Below are 19,850 nucleotides of genomic sequence, written 5' to 3' on the forward strand. Positions count from 1 at the left end.
AGAATATAAGACTTCACAACCTGCTGAAAATGAGCTTTCCTAATAACTCGGGACCTACCTGTCTAGGAATAAACCATCCTAAACATGAAAGATAGAGAAAATGTGAGACCAGAGACTCATTTTCTTCTAAAGTCCTTTCTCCAAAAGATTTTTAAAAAGATAAAGGGGGAAATTTGAAAGGAAAATAAATCTTGGGGCCCCCAAATCGCTAAGCTAAAGGGAAAAGTCAAGCTGGGAACTGCTTAGGGCCAACCTGCCTCCCATTCTATTCAAAGTCACCCCTCTGCTCACTGAGATAAATGCATATCTGGTTGCCTTCTTTGGAAAGGCTAATCAGAAACTCAGAAGAATGCAACCATCTGTCCCTTATCTGCCTATGACCTGGAAGCCCCCTCCCCACTTTGAGTCCTCCCGCCTTTGCTTTGAGTTGTCCCGCCTTTCCAGACCGAGCCAATGTTTATCTTGTATATGTTGATTGATGTCTCATGTCTCCCTAGAATTTATAAAACCAAACTGTGCTCTGATCACCTTTGACACATGTCTTCAGGACCTCCTGAGGCTGTGTCATGGGCATGCATCCTCAATCTTGGCAAAATAAACTTTCTAAATTAGCTGAGACCTGTCTCAGATTTTTGGGGTTCACAAGCATGTTATCCGTTAAGTGATAAGATCATAGAGAACTTAAGTGAACCCATTCTGCATACAAAATTCAGTGCATATTATGGCGAGTGGGAGTATCTGAACTTGTAGTTCATCTGGTTTTTACTTTACAAAGATAAGACTAACTCCGGTTAATTCCCATGTCTAGAGAAACACAATATAATTTGGCTCCGCACCTGAGATGCTCTCCAGCCATGATGGTAGAGTTCCTCATTCTAGGGATTATGGACCCAGGCCAAGCCTGCTCCTTGATACTGAAAGTAAGCAGCAGAATCTGCCTAGCAATCCTTAGGGAAACTGTCAAGTGTCTAGAACCTAATACCCAAAAGAGAAGGGCCATTTTATGCTGGCCCTCCTCTTCTAGTCCTGTTATCTATCTGATGCAGCAGCGCTGGAGCTTTGTGGCAGATGTATTCCTAAGTGGTGGAGGGTGGTCCAGGGAGGGAAGTATGAAATGCAATTTAAGTAACCAGCTTCTTTGGCGGAGGTTGGGGAGATATTTTCTATAGCAGATAAGAGAAGAATAAATGGTTACAGGATTTCAATACTTTGTTACTGGATATGGACTGGTATATGAAATGAAATAAATGTCCAGACAGGTGCTAAGAATTTTAATAGTTCACTTGTTATACCAAGATTATTTCACGAGATACACGCAATTCACAACTGAATCCTGCATCTCTCTTCCAAGTTCTCAGTCCAGAGAATGAACTTTTGTGAACAGAGGAAAGGGAGAAATGAAGCTTGGGATTGGGAATAGATGTGTTAGAGGCTAAGAGGTGGAAATGTTGGCCTTCTACCCACTACAGGGACCCACGACCCAAAGAGCACACCATCGCAAGATAAGATGACTTTCCTGTGAAATCCATTCCCTCCTTGAGGTCTGTGGCCTGACATAGATCTGGGACAATCTGGGAGATACACTCTAGTTACTTAATGTTAAGGAACATTAGGAAATGGAGCCCAAGAAAGTTAAGTCTAATCCTGGGATCATAGACTGGACTTTCAGCACACATGAAGCTTTCAGACATCACTTATAAATAGATACTCCCTTCCCTCACTCAGGCTTCATACCCAGTGGAAAAATGTGCTCCTGATATCTGTATGTCCCTGATTTGTCTGCTTTTGTTGGGTCTTGAGTCATGGGTAATATTAGGCATATAGCCACTCCCTTTCTCTGCGTTCACACAGGCCCATCCATTCATTCAATAAATATTTTCTTAGCATGTACCTGCCAAGCATGGTTATAAATGCCAGAGATATTGTACCTCTTCTCAGGGCCTTGTATTCTCAGCCACATTCACAAATAGGGACATACAGACTTTATTGGAAAAAAAATTAACTGGCTCCTACACAACACTTTAAACTAAGGTGAACAAGACTGTCTTCACCTGGTAGTCAGGGTAACTGGGTTTCAGCCCAGAATCTTCCACCAACCAGCTATGGGACCTCAGGCAAGTCACCTCTCTTTTCAGGCCTCATCTTCGTCTTCTGTAAAGTGAGACCCTTGGTCTAGGATGGGTGATCTCTACGTTTCTTTCTCAATTTCACATTTTGTAACTCTCTCATTCTTTAATAAATATAGGCCCTGTATCTGTTGTAGGAAAAGCTGAGATTATTTTCTGGGGGAAATTGATAACAAACCTAGATTTTTTTTCCTAGTGAACTGTAGGGACTAGTATATTTTCTGAGCCACATCAGGAACTGTGTCCTGAGCTCAAGAAATGGTATAGTACAGGCCTCTCGGACCTTCACATACCCAAACTTCAGAGAAAGCTCACATTACAAGCAATTAATATAGCATAGCAAAGGAAGAGAAGAGAGGTGACAACTGTAGTGGCTTCTTGCCCCGCCTTGATGAGATGGGAAGGGGAATCTAGCAGGTGGGGCAGACAAGGCTGCCCTTGGGGCAGTTTGTGCTTCACAGTGTTGTGAAGTCCAAGAAAGAGGGTTTTGTCAAGATTCTTTTTTCTGTGTGTTTAAACAGAGTTATACTACAATTGAATTAGTCTGCTCACCCAGACCCCCTGCCATAAAAATCATCAAACAAGCCTGGAAGAATGTTACTGCAGGGACTTTGCCAGCAGAGTGCTAGGATTTCTGGAAGCTGGGTATCTTCTCACACACAGTGGCCAGCATTGGCTTTGGAGTTTCTTACCTTGTTTTCCTAGCACCTGAGGAAAACTTTGATTTGCCCCAGAAAGACTGCCCAGGTCCAGGGCAATGCTATTTGACATCGTATCCTCGGTGCATGGGAGTAAATATGCCCCCTTCAGGTGTGGCACAGACTTGAGACTTATGCTGAGGTCAGGCCTCACAGCTGCCTCCCAAGGCTACTGTCCCAGATGGCCCCTTCCCACACACCAGCCACTGTGGAGGGATTAGCGCGCACGTGTGTGTGTGTGTGTGTGTGTGTGTGTGTGTGTATGTATGTTTGTGTCTTTGTGTCAGTATTTCTGTGAAGGAGGCAGTCCAAGGGACCAGCAGGAGGATTTGTAGCTGGTGTGTGTGTGTGTGTGTATGTTGGTGTTTTGTGTCAGTATGTCTGTGAAGCAGGCAGTCCAAGGGACCAGCAGGAGGATTTGATTATTACTGCCTAGAGACATCTGACGCAGGGGAGCCCTGGTTTCTTGTGGTTGATATACCTGGGCAAGGAAAAGGGAGCTGAGAAGGAATCAGAGAAAGTTGAGCAAAAAGGATGAAGGCAGGAGGAAATAGCTGAAAGAAGACAGAAGAGCCCAGCTCAGACACAGGTGATTAGCAGTTCCTCAGGGTTCCTTTGGGAACCCTGAGGGTTCCTGAGCAGTTCCTTTGGGGTCCAGGGTTTGTGAGGCTCTGCTGGACTACAGGCATCAGCCACCCCTCAGGGAGGCAGCTCTGCACAAAAAGGATACAGTAGCTGGAGGAGCCAGTTCATCCAGCCAGGAATCTTCTGGCCTCACAGCATCTAAAGGGAAAATGCAGAGAGAACAAGTCAGGATTCTTGATTATGGGACTCCCTGTGGAGGGCAAGGCCCTAGCAAAAGTTGGACATCATCTAAGAGTTCTGGCTTCAAAACTCAGTATTGTGTGGTCTTTGTGCACCCTCTTGTGGAGTGAGCAGTGACTCCTGAAGGCTTGCCCAGACCAGTATCATTTCCGTTGGGAGTATCATAGACCAAAGTCCATCCTCAAAATCTGGTCTCCACTCTCACAAAAGGAATGCACACAAATGTCATCCAACTGAAAGTCCTATTTCAGAAACCTTTTGTCCACTCTCCTTCTATTATTCTAGTAATGATTACAGTAGGCTAAACATTGTTTAAGTTTCAGAAGGCAGAAAACCAGAAATTTTTTTTAAAAACTGTATTATATGAAGCAATGCTTGTAGAACAATCTATCATCTGTAAGCAGACTATTTTCCTTGTACTGATCAATAACTACTCCTTTATTACCTATCTTATCTTTCCTGTCTCTCCACTGAGTTCCATGTATACCTCACACAGTCACACAACTGTTGACACAGTCAAAACTGCAGTTTGCAGATGAGGCAACTGGAACTCAAAGAGGTTATGTAATTTGTGTAAGATTACACAGTTTGTAAGTGACAAAGTCCAGAGTCCAATTCAGGGCTACCAGTTTACATGGTTTTCCACTGAACTTCACTGTTTGCAGAAAAGAGATATACAAAAACACTTAGATAGATCCTTCCACCCACACAGAATTTATTGCTACTAATTGAACAGACTACTGAGTAATGTTATTAAAATATTGTTTTAGGTGTGACATTTTGATAAGAACTTTTTTTTTTTTTTGAGACAGTCTTGCTCTGTCACCCAGGCTGGAGTACAGTGGGGCAGTCTCGGCTCACCACAGCCTCCGCCTCCCAGGTTCAAGCGATTCTCCTGCCTCAGTCTCCATGGTACCCACCACCAAACCGGGCTGTGTGGTTTTGTTTTGTTTTGTTTGTTTGGTGTGTTTTTGGGTTTGTTTGTTTTTGTTTTTGTTTTGAGACAAAATCTTGTTCTTGTCGCCCAGGCTGGAATGCAATGGCATGATCTCGACTCACTGCAACCTCCGCCTCCTGGGTTCAAGCGATTCTCCTGCCTCAGCCTCCCAGGTAGCTGGGATTACGGGCACCCAGCTACCACCACACCCAGCTAATTTTTGCACTTTTAGTAGAGGCAGGGTTTCACCATGTTAGCCAGGTTGGTCTAGAATTCCTGACCTCAGGCAATCTGCCCGCCTCAGCCTCCGAAAGTGCTGGGATTACAGGTGTGAGCACTAATTTGTATTTTTAGTAGAGACAGGATTTCACTGTATTGGCCAGGCTGGTCTTGAACTCCTGACCACAAGTCATCCACCCGCCTCAGCCTCCCAAAGTGCCAGATTAGATGTGTGAGCCACCGCATCCAGCCAATAGGGGGATTTCTTGAGTTACTTCTTGTGTGGTACAGTATAAACCATCTCCTCTCTTCCCTATGAAATTATTAGTAAATGTTACATTGATTACTAATACTTTGTATTGAAGTAAATTTTTTTTAGGGTGGGGAACTCAAAGACAGTGGTAGGAAACAACCAATTAACTGCATTGTAAATTTAAATGTTCCCATGGACTTTCAAAAACAAAAGAAATCCACATCTTAAACTGAAATGTTAATACCTTACCAGGATCTTGGAAAGCCCAAGAAAAATACCTTCCACATCAGGTCAGCTCAGCTTTGCTGTTGTGGTAGAGAGAGAGGAGAGAAAGAGAAATGAGGCAGAACATTTCAAAGAAACATTCCCTGCCCTTGTGCTTACAGTCTTACCATATCCTAATGCCACTCCTGTAGGTGTTTACTACCCCACCTTCTGTTGTACAGTTAGAGAAAATGAAGTCCAGAAGGAGGCGACAACTTGGCTACGTCTCCGCAAACTCCCAGTTTCCCAAGTGCCCTGCTTTTTAGGCCCCATTGAATCAAATGATATGCCAACACTCAGTTCTACCCTTTATACTCCATGAAACACCCAGTCCTGGGCTGATGCCTCCTATGCAACTGACCAGTAGGGTTGGAGCACTATTTCTCATTATCTCTACCTCTTTGCTGTAGTATGATTAGGACAGTCAAGCAGCAAATAAGGAAACTCTCAGTGTACTTCCACACTTATGGGTGAGTGTTTGTTTGTTTGTTTGTTTGAGATGGAGTCTCGCTCTGTCGCCCAGGCTGGAGTGCAGTGGCACGATCTTGGCTCACTGCAACCTCTGCCTCCTGGGTTCAAGCGATTTTTCTGCCTCAGCCTCCCGAGTAGCTGGGACTACAGGCGCCCACCACCACGCCTGGCTAATTTTTGTATTTTTAGTAGAGATGGAGTTTCACCTTATTGGCCAGGCTGGGAGTGACTGTTTTTTTGTTTTGTTTTTAAAGCCAAACATCTTTGTAAAATTATCAGACTATCCTTTGCAGGCATTAAATTCTTCAGCTTTAGATTCTTCACCTTCCTTTTGCTTTAAGTTGTCATATAATGACTTCACTTTCTCTTGGCTCATATTAGTCTATAGGTATGTCTTTCTTATAGCAACCCAGCACCACATAAAAGCTGCAGTTTCAAAATGAGATAAAAAGATAGTTTGTAAAAAGTGCAAGATTTTCACATCTGCTGGCATAGCTGCAGTGATGGCTTCACAATTTTTCTTTTTTTCTTTTTCTTTCCTTTTTTTTTTTTTTTTTTTACAAAGGCCCTTATGCTGGAGTCATGTATCTTGAAATCGTGGGCAACTGCACTGCAGACCTCAATCTATGGTACCTATCAAGCATTTCCACTTTTTATTATAATGTCATGACTTTTATCTGCTTCTTAAAGCACTTTGAGCATCATTAGTGGCACTCTATGGGTTCCATGGTGTTATTCAAGGTTTAAGATATTGCAGTAAACATGATGAAAAAATATGTGAGAACTGTGAGACATCACTTTTTACTGCAATGTAAATTTACTGGAGAGGAACTGCTTACGTGGAGATGATTAGTGGCATATATATTCATATTTGCAACATATCCTAAAGACTCTTCAATATTTGTTGTAATTTTGTCTTTATTTCTTATTTGAAACAGTTTTAAGAGTATGTTATTTTTTTTATACTTTAAGTTCTGCAGAACATGCAGGTTTGTTACATAGGTATACACGTGCCATGGTGGTTTGCTGCACCTATCAACCCGTCATCTACATTAGGTATTTCTCCTAATGCTATCCCTTCCCTAGCCCTCCACCCGCCAACAGGCCCCAGTGTGTGATGTTCCCCTCCCTATGTCCATGTGTTCTCATTGCTCAACTCCCACTTATCAGTGAGAACATGCAGTGGTTTTCTGTTCTTGTGTTAGTTGCTGAGTATGATGGTTTCCAGCTCCATCCATGTCCCTGCAAAGGACACGAACTCATCCTTTTTTATGGCTGCATAGTATTCCATGGTGTATATATGCCACATTTTCTTTATCCAGTCTATCATTGATGGGCATTTGGGTTGGTTCCAAGTCTATTGCTATTGTGAACAGTGCCACAATAAATATATGTGTGCATGTGTCTTTATAGTAGAATGATTTATAATCCTTTGGGTATATACCCAATAATGGGATTACTGGGTCAAATGGTATTTCTGGTTCTAGATCCTTGAGGAATCGTCACACTGTCTTCCACGATGGTTGAACTAATTTATACTCCCACCAACAGTGTAAAAGTGTTTCTATTTCTCCACATCCTCTCCACCATCTGTAGTTTCCTGACTTTTTAATGATCGTGATTCTAACTGGTGTGAGATGGCGTCTCATTGTGGTTTTGATTTGCATTTCTCTAATGAGCAGTGATGATGAGCTTTTTTTCATGTTTGTTGGCTGATAAATGTCTTCTTTTGAGAAGTGTCTGTTCATATCCTTTGCCCACTTTTTGATGGGGTTGTTTTTTTCTTGTAAATTTAAGTTCTTTGTAGATTCTGGATATTAGCCCTTTGTCAGGTGGATAGATTGCAAAAATATTCTCGGATTCTATAGGTTGCCTGTTCACTCTGATGATAGTTTCTTTTGCTGTGCAGAAGCTCTTTAGTTTGATTAGATCCCATTTGTCAATTTTGGCTTTTGGTATTTTAGTTGCCATTGCTTTTGGTATTTTAGTCATGAAATCTTTGCCCATGCCTATACCTGAATGGGATTGCCTAGGTTTTCTTCTAGGGTTTTTATGGTTTTAGGTGTTACATTTAAGTCTTTAATCCATCCTGAGTTAATTTTTGTATAAAGTGTAAGAAAGGGGTCCAGTTTGTTTTCTGCATATGGCTAGCCAGTTTTCCCAACACCATTTATTAAATAGGGAATCCTTTCCACATTGCTTGTTTTTGTCAGGTTACATAGGTATACACATGCCATGGTGGTTTGCTGCACCTGCCAACCCATCATCTACTTTAGGTATTTCTCCTAATGCTATCCTTCCCCTAGCCCCCCACCCCCCAACAGGCCCTGGTGTGTGATGTTCCCAGCATCTGTAGTTTCCTTTTTAATGATTGCCATTCTAATTGGCATGAGATGGTATTTCATTGTGGTTTTGATTTGCATTTCTCTAATGACCAGTGAGGATGAGCAGGAGGATTGCTTGAGCCAAGGAGTTTGAGACTACAGTAAGCTATGATTGTGGCATTGTACTCCAGCCTAGGTAACAGAGAAAGACCCTGTCTCTAATGTATATATTTTTTTCTATTAAACACATTCAATTCTATAAAATTCCTTCAAAGCACCTCTTTTGCTGCATCCAACAAATTTGGTAAGTTTTATTTTCTATTTCATTTAGTGCAAAATATCTTTAACTTATTTAAATTTCATTACACATGTGTTATTTAGAAGAGTGTCATTTAATCTACGAGTACTTTGGGATTTTCTAGCTATCTTTCTGTCATTGATTTCTAGTTTAATTCCATAATAGTCTGAAGGCATACTTTGTATGATTTTTATCCTTTCAAATTTGTTGAGGTGTGTTATATGGTTGTTCATACTGATGAATGTTGTTTGAACTTAAGAAGAATGCCTATTCTGTTGTTGTGGAGTACACTATAGATGTCAATTAGATATAGCTGATTGATGGTGCTCAACTATGTCCTCAATGATTTTCTGCCTACTTGATTTGTCAGTTGCTGATAAGAGGATTGTGTCTCTGTAAGTCTATTCCTATATTTCTCACATATTTGCAGCTCTACCAGTTTTTGCTCATGTATTTTGCTGCTTTGTTCAGTGTATATACATTAAGAATTTTATGTCTTCTTGGAGAGGGTGGGCCCCCTTTATTATTATGTAATGCCCCTCTTCTTCCATGATTTTCAGTGCTCTAAAGTCTGATTTGTCTGAGATTAATATAACTACTCAAACTTTTTGATTACTGTTAACATACTATATGTACTTTTCTCCCTCTTTCTTCAGTTCTGTCCACTCTGTTGATGACCTCATCAAAGTCACTGTTCTCTTGTTAGTTTTTTAATGCTAGAATTTCCTTTTAATTCTTCCATTTCTTTGCTTTTATTGCCCATTTGTTCTTGCACGTTGTATACTTTTTCCATCAGAGCTCTTAGCATATTAATCATATTTTAAATTCCCAGTGTGATCACTGCAACATCCCTGCCATGTCTGAAGCTGATTCTGATGCCCATTTTCTCTTCAAACTGTGCTTTTTGTCTTTCGTTTTTGTTGACTGTTGGACGTGATGTACCGGGTAAAATGAACTCGAGTGAATAGGCCTTTAGTGATGTGGTGGTAATACATGCAGTGGGGAGCATTCTATAAGTCCTGTGATTAGGCTTCTTAATAAGCCTAGGTCCCCGGACTGGACATTCACAAGTGTTTTTCAGTCTTCCTCCACCTCTCCTCACCCCCATTTAGGTAAAACAGGAAGGTTGGAGGAGGCTGGAGTTGGTTATTCCCCTTCCTCCAGTTGTCTAGGCACTGGTAAAACCCAATGCAATTAGGTTCTAGCAAAAGAGTTTACTTTGGGGCCAGGCTTACATTAAATAAAACAGAATTCTCTGGGCTTATTTCAGAATAGTTACTCTCACCTACATCTGCTAGAAGCACAAGGGGATTTTTCTGATATTCACTATGAAAACCAGGTGGGACTCTTAGAGGTAAAACTCACAAGTGTGCCTTCTCCAATCCACACAAGGCTTGGCCTCCTCTCAAGAGATTTTCTCTCAATTAGTCCATGATCAGCCTCCAGGAAGTATTCAATTACCTTTAGATATTCCTACCCAATGCTGGCTCCAGTGGTGGTTTCTGGGCAGGTGCTCCTCCAGGTAAAATATGATTTTCTGGACCTGCCTTTGTCTCCAGTTTTCAGGGTGGTAGTTTGTCCTGTGACTTCAACTCAAAGTCAGAGTTTAGTTGTTCAGCTTTTTTCTTTGTTATGATGGCAATTAAATTTTTCAAACTTTTTACATATCAAACTGGAAACCAGAAGTCCCTTATGCTTTTAAAGAAACTGCCAATTTTCCAGATGAGTTGTACCATTTACATGATACCACCACCATGTGAGATTTCATTTCTCCACATCCTGGCCAGCATTTCATACTGTCACTAACTTTTTTTTTTTTTTAGGTATTCTAATAGATGTGTAGTGATGTCAGTGTAGTCTAAAATTGCATTTCCTTCATAGTGATGTCAAACATTCTTTTCAGAGCTAATTTGCTATCAGTGTATCCTCTGTGGTGAAATGTCTCTATGTTTTTTGCCCATTTTCTAATTGGATATTTTTTAACTGAGTTTACAGAGTTCTTTACTCTAGGTATGAGTCTTTTGCCAGATATGTGGTTTACATGTGTTTTCTCTGTCTCTACATTTTTCATCCTTTTAACAGGGCCTTTGGCAAACAAAAGTTTGTAATATTGATGTGTCAATCTGTCAAGTTTTTCTTTTATCAATATTCTTTGGTAAGAGCTATTTGGTAAGTTGAAGCCTTTCTCCTGTGGTTTTTCCTAAAAGTTTTATACTTTTATGTTTTACATTTAAATCAATGATCCTTTTTTAAGTTACTTGTTTAATGAGTGAATAATAAGTGGAGACTCTTTTTTTCTCTGAAATCCAATTGCTCCCCCAGATAACTATCTTATGAATCATGTCTATCACAAATTATTATCACTAATCAACTTAATTTACTTTTTATTAAAACCAACCTGCTGAAAAGAATACAAATTTTGACTAGGAGGAGAAAGGGGGAGTGGATTTATGATTTTATGGCAATTATAACAGGAGTGTTTCAATGGAGACTTTAGGCAACTAGAACTCAGCATGAAACCAGAAGGTAGAAGCTGATAAAGACAGGCGTAAACAGAAGAAAATGAGTTCAAAACAACTAACTTTCGGCCAGGCGTGGTGGCTCACACCTGTAATCCCAGCAATTTGTGAGGCCGAGGTGGGTGGATCACAAGGTCAGGAGATGGAGACCATCCTGGCTAACGTGGTGAAACCCCATCTCTACTAAATACAAAAAATTAGCCGGGTATGACAGCATGTGCCTGTAGTCCCAGCTACTCAGGATGCTGAGACAGGAGAATGGTGTGAACCCGGGAAGCAGAGCTTGCAGTGAGCAGAGATCGTGCCACTGCACTCCAGCCTGGGCGAACGGAGCGAGACTATGTCTCAAAACAAAACAAAAACACTAGAGGGCAATTTTGCATGCAAATTATGCTAAGGCATAATTTTTAGTATTATCTTAGTATTTCTCAAAATGTAGTCATCTATGGATTTACTGAACAAATTTGCCATATCTGCTTATAATCATACACTACTTCATAATTTTTGACAACCATAAATAATATAATTTCCTTGACATGTTAATGGTATTGTAATTATCATGTGATGCTTTGGAGACTGATTATCATACTATGTGAGGCATTACAAAGAAAATCAAGACTCTTAGCAGATTGTGATCATTTTTCTTTCCCTAATAGATATGAGAGAAAATTACTGCTTGATTTTACTGTGAGAATTTGGATCCAGACCTACTGTCCTCATTAGGAATCAGAAATCAGAATGAAATATCAAAATGATGCCCTAGTGGCTATTGCAAAAGGAATATGTGGGTAGTTGGAGAGTGGAATACGTGACTGTTTTTGGAGCAGTATTCACATTTTTTATTTCGAGGTGTAAAATATACGTGGCCAACATTGTTACTTTCATCCACAGATGGAATAGCTGGGAAGTATAAAAACCTGTACATGACCTTTAATGAAGATTATTTGTCATCAAATTACCCATATCCAAGTTTCCATGGGCCTGGAATTTCCTTTCCACTTGATAGAGGTATATATTAGGAAGTCCAGTTAATAACATTTTTATTTAAAAAAAAAAAAAAGGAAAAAAGAATCAGCAGAGTCAAGTTGTCTTAGTCTTAAGGCTTTCTGGATTTCTTCCTTGGAGGAGGTCAGGATCTTCCCAAGGCCTGGGTCCTCGAATATTCTTCCAGTCATCAAACTTGGAGTCTTTTATTTTCTATAGAACCACAAAAAATTAAAGTATAAATATTAGTATAAGAGCCTGTGGCTTTGATTAGGACACAACTAACTCAATGAATAAATGAGTAGAAAGTATCCGATAGGTCCTCGATTACAATTGTAGCAAATAAATCAACTACAATCATTGATGAAATGTCATCTTAAGATTTAGAACTTTTCATTTGTTACTGATGTTAATGCCTATCTTACGCCACCTTAACCATAAAACTATTAAAATAGAGAAAGAGTCTACATGCCTTATTTTTGAGAGGACAAGGAAAAAAGCTGAAGCTGGGAAAACAAAAGTACAAATCTGAAGGCTGATCCAGCACAGTGACTGAAAGGGTTATCAGGGATGATGGTAGAAAATAAGAAGAAAAGAACAAAGGGTGGAGACCCTAAAGTCTTCTACAAAAAAGAAAAGAGACCAAGATAATTTGTCTTATGCCTGGACTTAGGAATGAAAAGACTTTCCTACAGCTATCTATCATAAGCAAAACACTTTTGGGCAACTGAAACTAACTGCAACTACATTATGGATCATCCTACCTTCATTTAGTCTGAAGTACCTCTCAAGCACAAAAATAGTTGGAATAAAAGGGAAGAAATAAATGTTTCTTCACCTTTCTCCTACTGACCACCACTCTGACATTAACTTTTACATATCTGCTGTTTTGGTTGTTCTGAAATAATTGAGTAAGATAGAAAAAAAAAGCTGTGAAAACACAGGATAGCTTATATCCAGAGACAGGGAAAATGGAATAAATTTACCTTGACACTTGGATACTAAGCATTACTCTCTTACTAACTAGCTATATAACCTTTGGAAAGTGATTTAAGCCACCTGGGCATTAACTCTCTCATAAGTAACAATGAAAAGGTTGGACCAAATACTCTACATTTGAGAGTCCTCAGCTCTCAAATTCTACAGGTCCTAGAAGAACTAGAAGGAAAATCTACTCCCAGACAAACTCTTCATAGCATCATTACTGGTATATTACTGGTATAGCACTTGTAGAACTACAAGTTAGCAAGTTACAGGATTTTTTTTTTTAATCAATGGGAAAGTAGTAAATGAAAATACTGTTCACTTATAGTTTTACCAGGAGTCTGTATTACATATATACATGAAGGAACAAAATTCAACTAATTTAGCATACAAGAAGAATTTAGATTATTTCATAAGTATAGTTATGAAATGATCTAAAGTTATTAAAAGATTTTAATAAAGAATAATGGCCACTATCCAGGTAATGTAAGATATATATGCTTAACAGAACTGAAGGAAATTCTTAAATAACAAGTTCATGTAAAAGTAGTCTAGCCTTTACAGATCTTTGGTGAAGGAGATTCCTTGTAGAATTCTACAAAACGTGCACAGTGGCTGAAGAATGGGCTATGTAAATGTGCTGAGAAAAACCACCCAAGACATAACACTTCACAGCTAACTGGTATAGGCCTGAGTGTGGAACAGTGTCAAGAAATGCTGAGAAAAAACAGTGTCAAGAATATGGAGTTTCCAGGCCTGCCAGAGTGGAGACCTTTCTTTTAACATTTTGTTGCTACCCTGACATCCACCTAAGACACCAAAAGGACTGTTCTTCAGGAGTAAAAATTATGCCTGAGAATAAGATTTTCTTTAGACTCACCCCAACAAAGCTTAAAGCCAAGCCTTGACAAGATTCTCTGGGGAGATAGTCTGGAGATTGAGTCCCAACAAGGGAGAAGGGCCAAGGAAAGATAGTAGCCCTTCAACAGATACTTCCCTACAAAGCACAAAATGAAGTTTAAGGTGATTAGCTAACAATTAAATTGTCAAAATAAAAATCAACACTCTTCAGAATTTTCTTCAGTGTATTATTCACAATGACTACCTTTCAATACAAAATGACCAGACATATACAAAGAAACAGGAAAATATAATCCAGTCAAAAAAATGACAAACTCAAAGACATGAAGAACATCCTCACCACATCCCATAATATAGCGTGCTGTTAAACTCCTTGATTTTTGCTAATTAGATGGGTGAAAAGTGATACCTCGTTAGACTTTGACATTCCTATTATGATAAATTGAGCATCTCTTCATATGTTTAAGAATGATACTTATTTCCTTTTGTCCAAAAGTTTTACATGCTATGCCTTCCCATGTTCTTACTGAACAAATGAATTGTTGAACTTTTTCACATTGATTTGGAGATGGTCTTCATATTTAAGTAAATTAATGTGCCATGATAAGATTAAACTATATCTGTAGGATTTCTCATGTAACCTGTGACTTTATATACTTTTTTTATTCTTAACTTTTGAATTTGTATGTATGAACCCATTGATCTTTACTTTTAGAGCTTCTGGGTTTTATATCACATTTAAATAGGCTTTTTTGACTCAAGACAACAAACAAAATTCTCCATTTATATTCTCCTAGTACTTTTAGCATTTTGTTTTTTACTTTCAAATTCTTGATCCATCTGGAATTTATTTATTTGTAGTATATTAAGTATGGATCCATCTTTTTATTTTCTTTTCAAATGAATATACAGTTTATCAAATACCATATATTCAACATAATTTTTTTCTGTACTACTAATACTTTTAAGGCAGATAAAACCAGTAACTGATTGTTATAAGACAGAGACTATATTAACATACTGTACCTCATATTCCGACTCTAAAGATATTTTATTCTCTTTCAGTTTTTTTTCAAGCTCAGGATCCATCTGTAGAAAAGGAAAAAAAGTAATGTTATCTAAGTCTGTTAGACTCAATTTTCAATTTTAAGTTATAGAAGAGATGGCTGAAATACTATAGCCAAATACAAACACATGGCAAAATCTCCACCATCTACTCTGATCACATAATGATAACTAATGTACTACTGCCACCATTATTCAACTAAAAAGAGTTAATATCTACTGATTACTTGTTATGTGAGAGGCATTTTGACATATATTATCTTGTTTCATCCTCACAAAATCCATGAGATATGTATTATCTTTATCTGTATTATATGTAAGGAATATGGGACACGGGGTTTGAATAACATGTCAAAGAAGCAGAGCTTGGCTTTAAGTATTAGTTCTCTGCCTCCAGAGTTCACACTATTAACCACCAATCTAAATTATATTATGGAGAAATAACAAAAATACTAATATAATGCTGCACTTGAAAACAAAAAGGAATACCTTCCATGGGCCAGAAGTAGATATCTACCAAAAAAAAAAAAAAAAAAAATCCATAGAGGTAAAAAGGAACTAATGCTATATTACCTGTATAAAAAGCCTTTCTGTATGTGGCAAACCTTCAGGGAAAAGAGTATGATGGCTGAAATTAATAAACAACAACTACAAAAAAGCAAAGATCAAATAAGTAAAATAGAAGCATAACCAGAGGATTTCACTGGAGTAATGCATGAAGAGATAAAAATGAGATGAATGAAAAAAAGTATTTTACAAAAGCTAGACCTAAAAGTTCTAACACATAGCTAGAAGTTCCAGAATTAATTAGAAAATAAAGGGGAGGGAGAGCAACAATCAAATAAAAATAGCAAAGAATTCCCCACTACATAGCAATGAGTCCTCAGACTGAAAGAACATCATAAGAAATAAGCACAACAAAACAAAAACATTTTTAATCAAAGTGAAGTTGATTAAGAGAAAAAAGAGAAGTCACAAATAAAGAGTATTTAGATGAAAAGAGTATTTAGATGAAAAGGTCAACAGCACAAATTCTATAGGCAATAAAGAGATAGTATAATAATATGAATAATTTTATGCCATTAATTTGAAAACTTAGATAAAATGGACAGATTAATAGAAAAATGCAACTTTCCAAAACTGACAAAGGCACAATAGACAACTTGAATAGTTTTACAATCTATAAAGAATTAAATCTATAATGAATAACCTCACACAAAGAAAAGTCCAGGGTCAGATGGCTTTGCCAGTGAATTCTCCCAAGGAAGAAATAATGCCAGTGTAACAAACACTCTGTATGAATTATGTGGTAAGCATAACCCTGATATCAAATTTCACAAGAAAATAAAAATAACAGGCCAGCTTCATATATGAACACAAATGCAGAATTCTTAAATAGTGTAAAAAGAATTCAGCAACATACCAAAAAGAGAGCATACCATGATCAAGTTGAATTTATTCCAGAAAGGCGAAGTTAATTTGGAAATCACAATGTAATTTGCAAACAAACTAATGTGACAGAACAGAGAATCCTGAAGCAGACTTAAAAACTTATATGAACAGTTGATTTATGACAAATTAGGCACAGAAGAGCAGTCACGAAACAATGCGATTGTCAATATTTGAGGATTGCACAATTTCTTATCTATTAAGAGAATATATTCCTCACATCACATACAAAAAAAGAAAAAAATCAATTCCAGATAGAATGTAGACCCAAATATGAAAGGCAAAAATCAAAACTTATAGTAATTCACATAGAAAAATATTTATACTTTGGAGTAGGGAAAATGTTTCTTAAAAATCATAAAGTAAAAGAAGAATAAAATATATTGTATTAAACTTTTTTTCTTTGAGATGGAAATCTCACTCTGTCACCAGGCTGGAAAGCAGTGGCACGATCTCGGCTCACTGCAACCTCTGCCTCCTGGGTTCAAGCAATTCCTCTGCTTCAGCCTCCCGAGTAGCTGGGACTACAGGCATGTGCCACTACGCCCGGCTAATTTTTTGTATTTTAGTAGAGACGGGGTTTCACCATATTGGCTAGGATGGTCTTGATCTCTTGACCTCATGATCCACCCGCCTCGGCCTCGCAAAGTGCTGGGATTACAGGTGTGAGCCACGGCACCCAACCAACTGTATTAAACTTAAGAAAATTTGTTCATCAAAAGATACCATTAAGAAAGTGAAGACTAAAAGGTTTATAATCTGGCATGCATAAAAAAACTCCTAAAAAATAGTAGGAAAAAAACCCAATAATCTAGTAGAAAAAATGAGCAAGAGGCCTCAATAGACACATCACAAAAATGAATATACAAAATAGAATACAAAAATGGCCAACAGACATATAAAAAGTGATTAACTTCATCGGTCACCATGGAAAATTTAAATTCACCTCATAATTAGATAGCAATTCGTAACACACCCACCAGAATGATTTTAAAAAACAAAACAAAATTAAACTGACAATACAAAGTATTTGGAGCCTTAACAATAAATTGCTGGTAACAGTATAGATGGATAGTCATTCTGAAAAACAGTTTGGAATTATCAAATAAAATTGAAGTATGATACAACACCCTATAATCTAGCAATTCCTTTTTGTACATGTACAGGAGAAAAGCATACAAGAATGGAATGTTCAGGATGTCACCAAGATGGCAGAATAGAAGGTAACCTGCTCATATCCCCCCATAGCAACAAGAATCCTGCACCTATCCACAGTAAAAAGTCTCGCTGCAGGAACCTCAGAATTCAGGTAGGAGGTTGTCAAACCCTGATGGAGCCAAAGACCTAGGAAGGTCGTTTTGAATGCATTCACACCTAGGTGGATGATCCACTGAGCTTGCTTCTAAGTTCAAGCCTGGAAACAGCCCAGTCCTTCAACGGGCTTAGCTATAGCCCCATTTGGCCTTCAGTCTACAACCAAAACTAGCTGCCAAGAGGTCCAGAAGGAATCATACATGCTACTGACTTAACAGAAAGGCTTGTCTGCCTGCTGATATTGGTCTTGACAGTGAGCCTGAAAGTGACCCTGTGGCTCTGCTCCAGCCTTCAGCTGCAGGTCCCAGCTCAGAGCTGTTTACACAAGGACCCAAAGGGAGACTCAACATATCTGGCAGCCCAGGAGTATAGGCCTCCCCTGTGGGCTTGCCAACCTCCTGTCACAGCAGATCCTGAGGGGGCCCAGCGTCAGCTGCAGCCCCTCTTGCTGTAGTTGAGAAACGATCCTGTCTGTGCAGGATCCTCCAGGGAGACAAGTGCCCCACTTGAGCCAACAAGATCCAGCTCTCTAGCCTCCAGGCCACAGCAGATCCCAGGGGGGCCCAGTCTCAGTTCCAGCCTCTCCTGCCACAGTTGGGGAACTATCCTGTCTGTCTAGGGACCTGCTGGGAAATGCACACCCACCTGAGGCAATGTGACAGGCATGCCATCCTCTCTTCTACAGTAGATCCCGAGGCAGCTCAGTCTCAGCTTCAGCCCCTCCTGTGGAAGTTGAGGAACTATCCCACTGATGCAGTGACCTGCCAAGTGACACATGCTCATCCGTGGCAATGAGAGGGGATCATCAGCCTCCCCACAGCAGATCCAGAAGGGGTCCAGTCTCAACTCCAGTCCCTTTTGCTACAGTCAAGAACCCATCCTGCCTATGCAGAGAACTGTTGGGAGGCATGCTTGTCTGGTACGCTGAGACAGTCTTCTGGACTCAAGTACCTGGTCAGCATTCCCACACAGCCCCAGTACCTACCTTGGATCTTCCACAGATCCATTTGGGCCAAAAAGCCATGCCAACCTTGGAGCCTTCATGAGACTCACGGCAAGCCTGGGCTTTGGGCACTCTCTAGGGCTGAGGCAGCTCAAGTGGACACAGGCTCAGGGAAGACAACAGTCAGTGTGCTTAGAATCCCTGGAACACCCTCTGAAGAAGGACAGGCACAAACAAAACCAGACTGCACAGACTAAGATAAATACAGAGGCTCTCAATGTACACAAATTGTCACATTTCCTTGAGTATCAGAAACATTTAGGAAAATATGACCTCATCAGATGGACAAATAAGGCACTGGAAACCAACCCTAAAATGATGGAGATGTGTAATCTTTCAGACAAAGAACTGAAAATGGCTGTTTCAAGGAAGTTAAATAAACTTCAAGAAAAGACAGAGAGCCATTTAGAAATTTATCGAGAAATTGAACAGAGAGGTTGAAATAATTTTTTAAAACTCAAACAGAAATCCTGGAGCTGAAAAATACAACGAATGAAACAAAAAAATGCACTACAAAGCATCAACAGAAGAATTCAGCAAACAGATGAAAGATCAGTGAGCTCAAAGAGAAACGATCTGACAATACACAGTAAGAAGAGAAAAAAGGAAAAAGAATGAAAGTAATAAACAGCTCACAGGATCTATGGAACAACATAAAAACAGCAAATATTCAGGTTATTGGAGTTAAAGTGGGAACTAAGAAAGACAAAGGAGCAGAAAGCTTATTCAAAGAAATAATAACAGAAAACTTTCTAAACCTGGAGAAATATATAAGTATCTGGGAAAAGCAAGGTAAAATGTCACCAATCAGATTCAACCCAAATAATACCCCAAGACATATTATAATCAAACTCTCAAACACCAAAGTCAAAGGTAAGAGGCTAAGAGCAATAAGAGAAGTGAAGCAAATGATAGAAGGGGCATCCATATGCCTGGCAGCAGACTTCTTAGTAGAAACTATATAGGCCAGAAGAGAGTGGGACAATATATTTAGAGTGCTGAGGAAAACAAACAAAAATACTGTAACAACCAAAAATACTGTATCCAGCAAAGTTATCCTTCAGAAATGGAGAGATGAAAGACTGCCAAACAAAAGCAGAGGGAATTTATTGTTACTAGACCTGTCCCAAAAGAAATGCTAAAGAGAGTTCTTCATACTAAAAGATAAGAATACTGCATGATATACTAATACTGCAATCATGATGTTTAAACCACTTTTATCTTTAGTAAGACAAAACTATTAAAAATAGTAACTG

The 19,850-nt window shown here is 39.0% G+C and overlaps 1 protein-coding gene and 1 long non-coding RNA gene across 10 annotated transcripts in view; one reads left to right on the forward strand and one right to left on the reverse strand.

The window, feature by feature from the left end:
- LOC104002090 (uncharacterized) overlaps window positions 1-19,850 on the forward strand; it is an 87,853-nt gene that overhangs the window by 58,786 nt on the left and 9,217 nt on the right. The window contains exons 5-6 of one of the 6 annotated variants that reach the window (XR_010151188.1): window positions 3-102; window positions 809-920. The exons of 4 other annotated variants lie outside the window; for them this stretch is intronic. This is a non-coding gene — a long non-coding RNA (uncharacterized LOC104002090). The remainder of the gene's footprint in view (window positions 1-2; window positions 103-808; window positions 921-19,850) is intronic. One more of the 6 variants, XR_010151189.1, reaches the window with a different exon arrangement.
- COX16 (cytochrome c oxidase assembly factor COX16) overlaps window positions 11,958-19,850 on the reverse strand; it is a 33,847-nt gene continuing 25,954 nt past the window's right edge. For 3 of the 4 annotated variants that reach the window (XM_009428065.5, XM_009428066.5, XM_003952533.6), the window contains 2 exons: window positions 14,790-14,852; window positions 11,958-12,131 (listed from right to left, as the gene is read on the reverse strand). In XM_009428065.5, the coding sequence (XP_009426340.1) occupies window positions 12,015-12,131; window positions 14,790-14,852 (180 nt within the window). In that variant the 3' untranslated portion in view covers window positions 11,958-12,014. Of the gene's footprint in view, window positions 12,132-13,782; window positions 13,900-14,789; window positions 14,853-19,850 lie in introns of all 4 variants that reach the window. The other variant, XR_010151186.1, reaches the window with a different exon arrangement.

This window comes from Pan troglodytes, chromosome 15 (assembly GCF_028858775.2).
Source record: "Pan troglodytes isolate AG18354 chromosome 15, NHGRI_mPanTro3-v2.0_pri, whole genome shotgun sequence".
Classification (NCBI taxonomy): Eukaryota; Metazoa; Chordata; class Mammalia; order Primates; family Hominidae; genus Pan; species Pan troglodytes.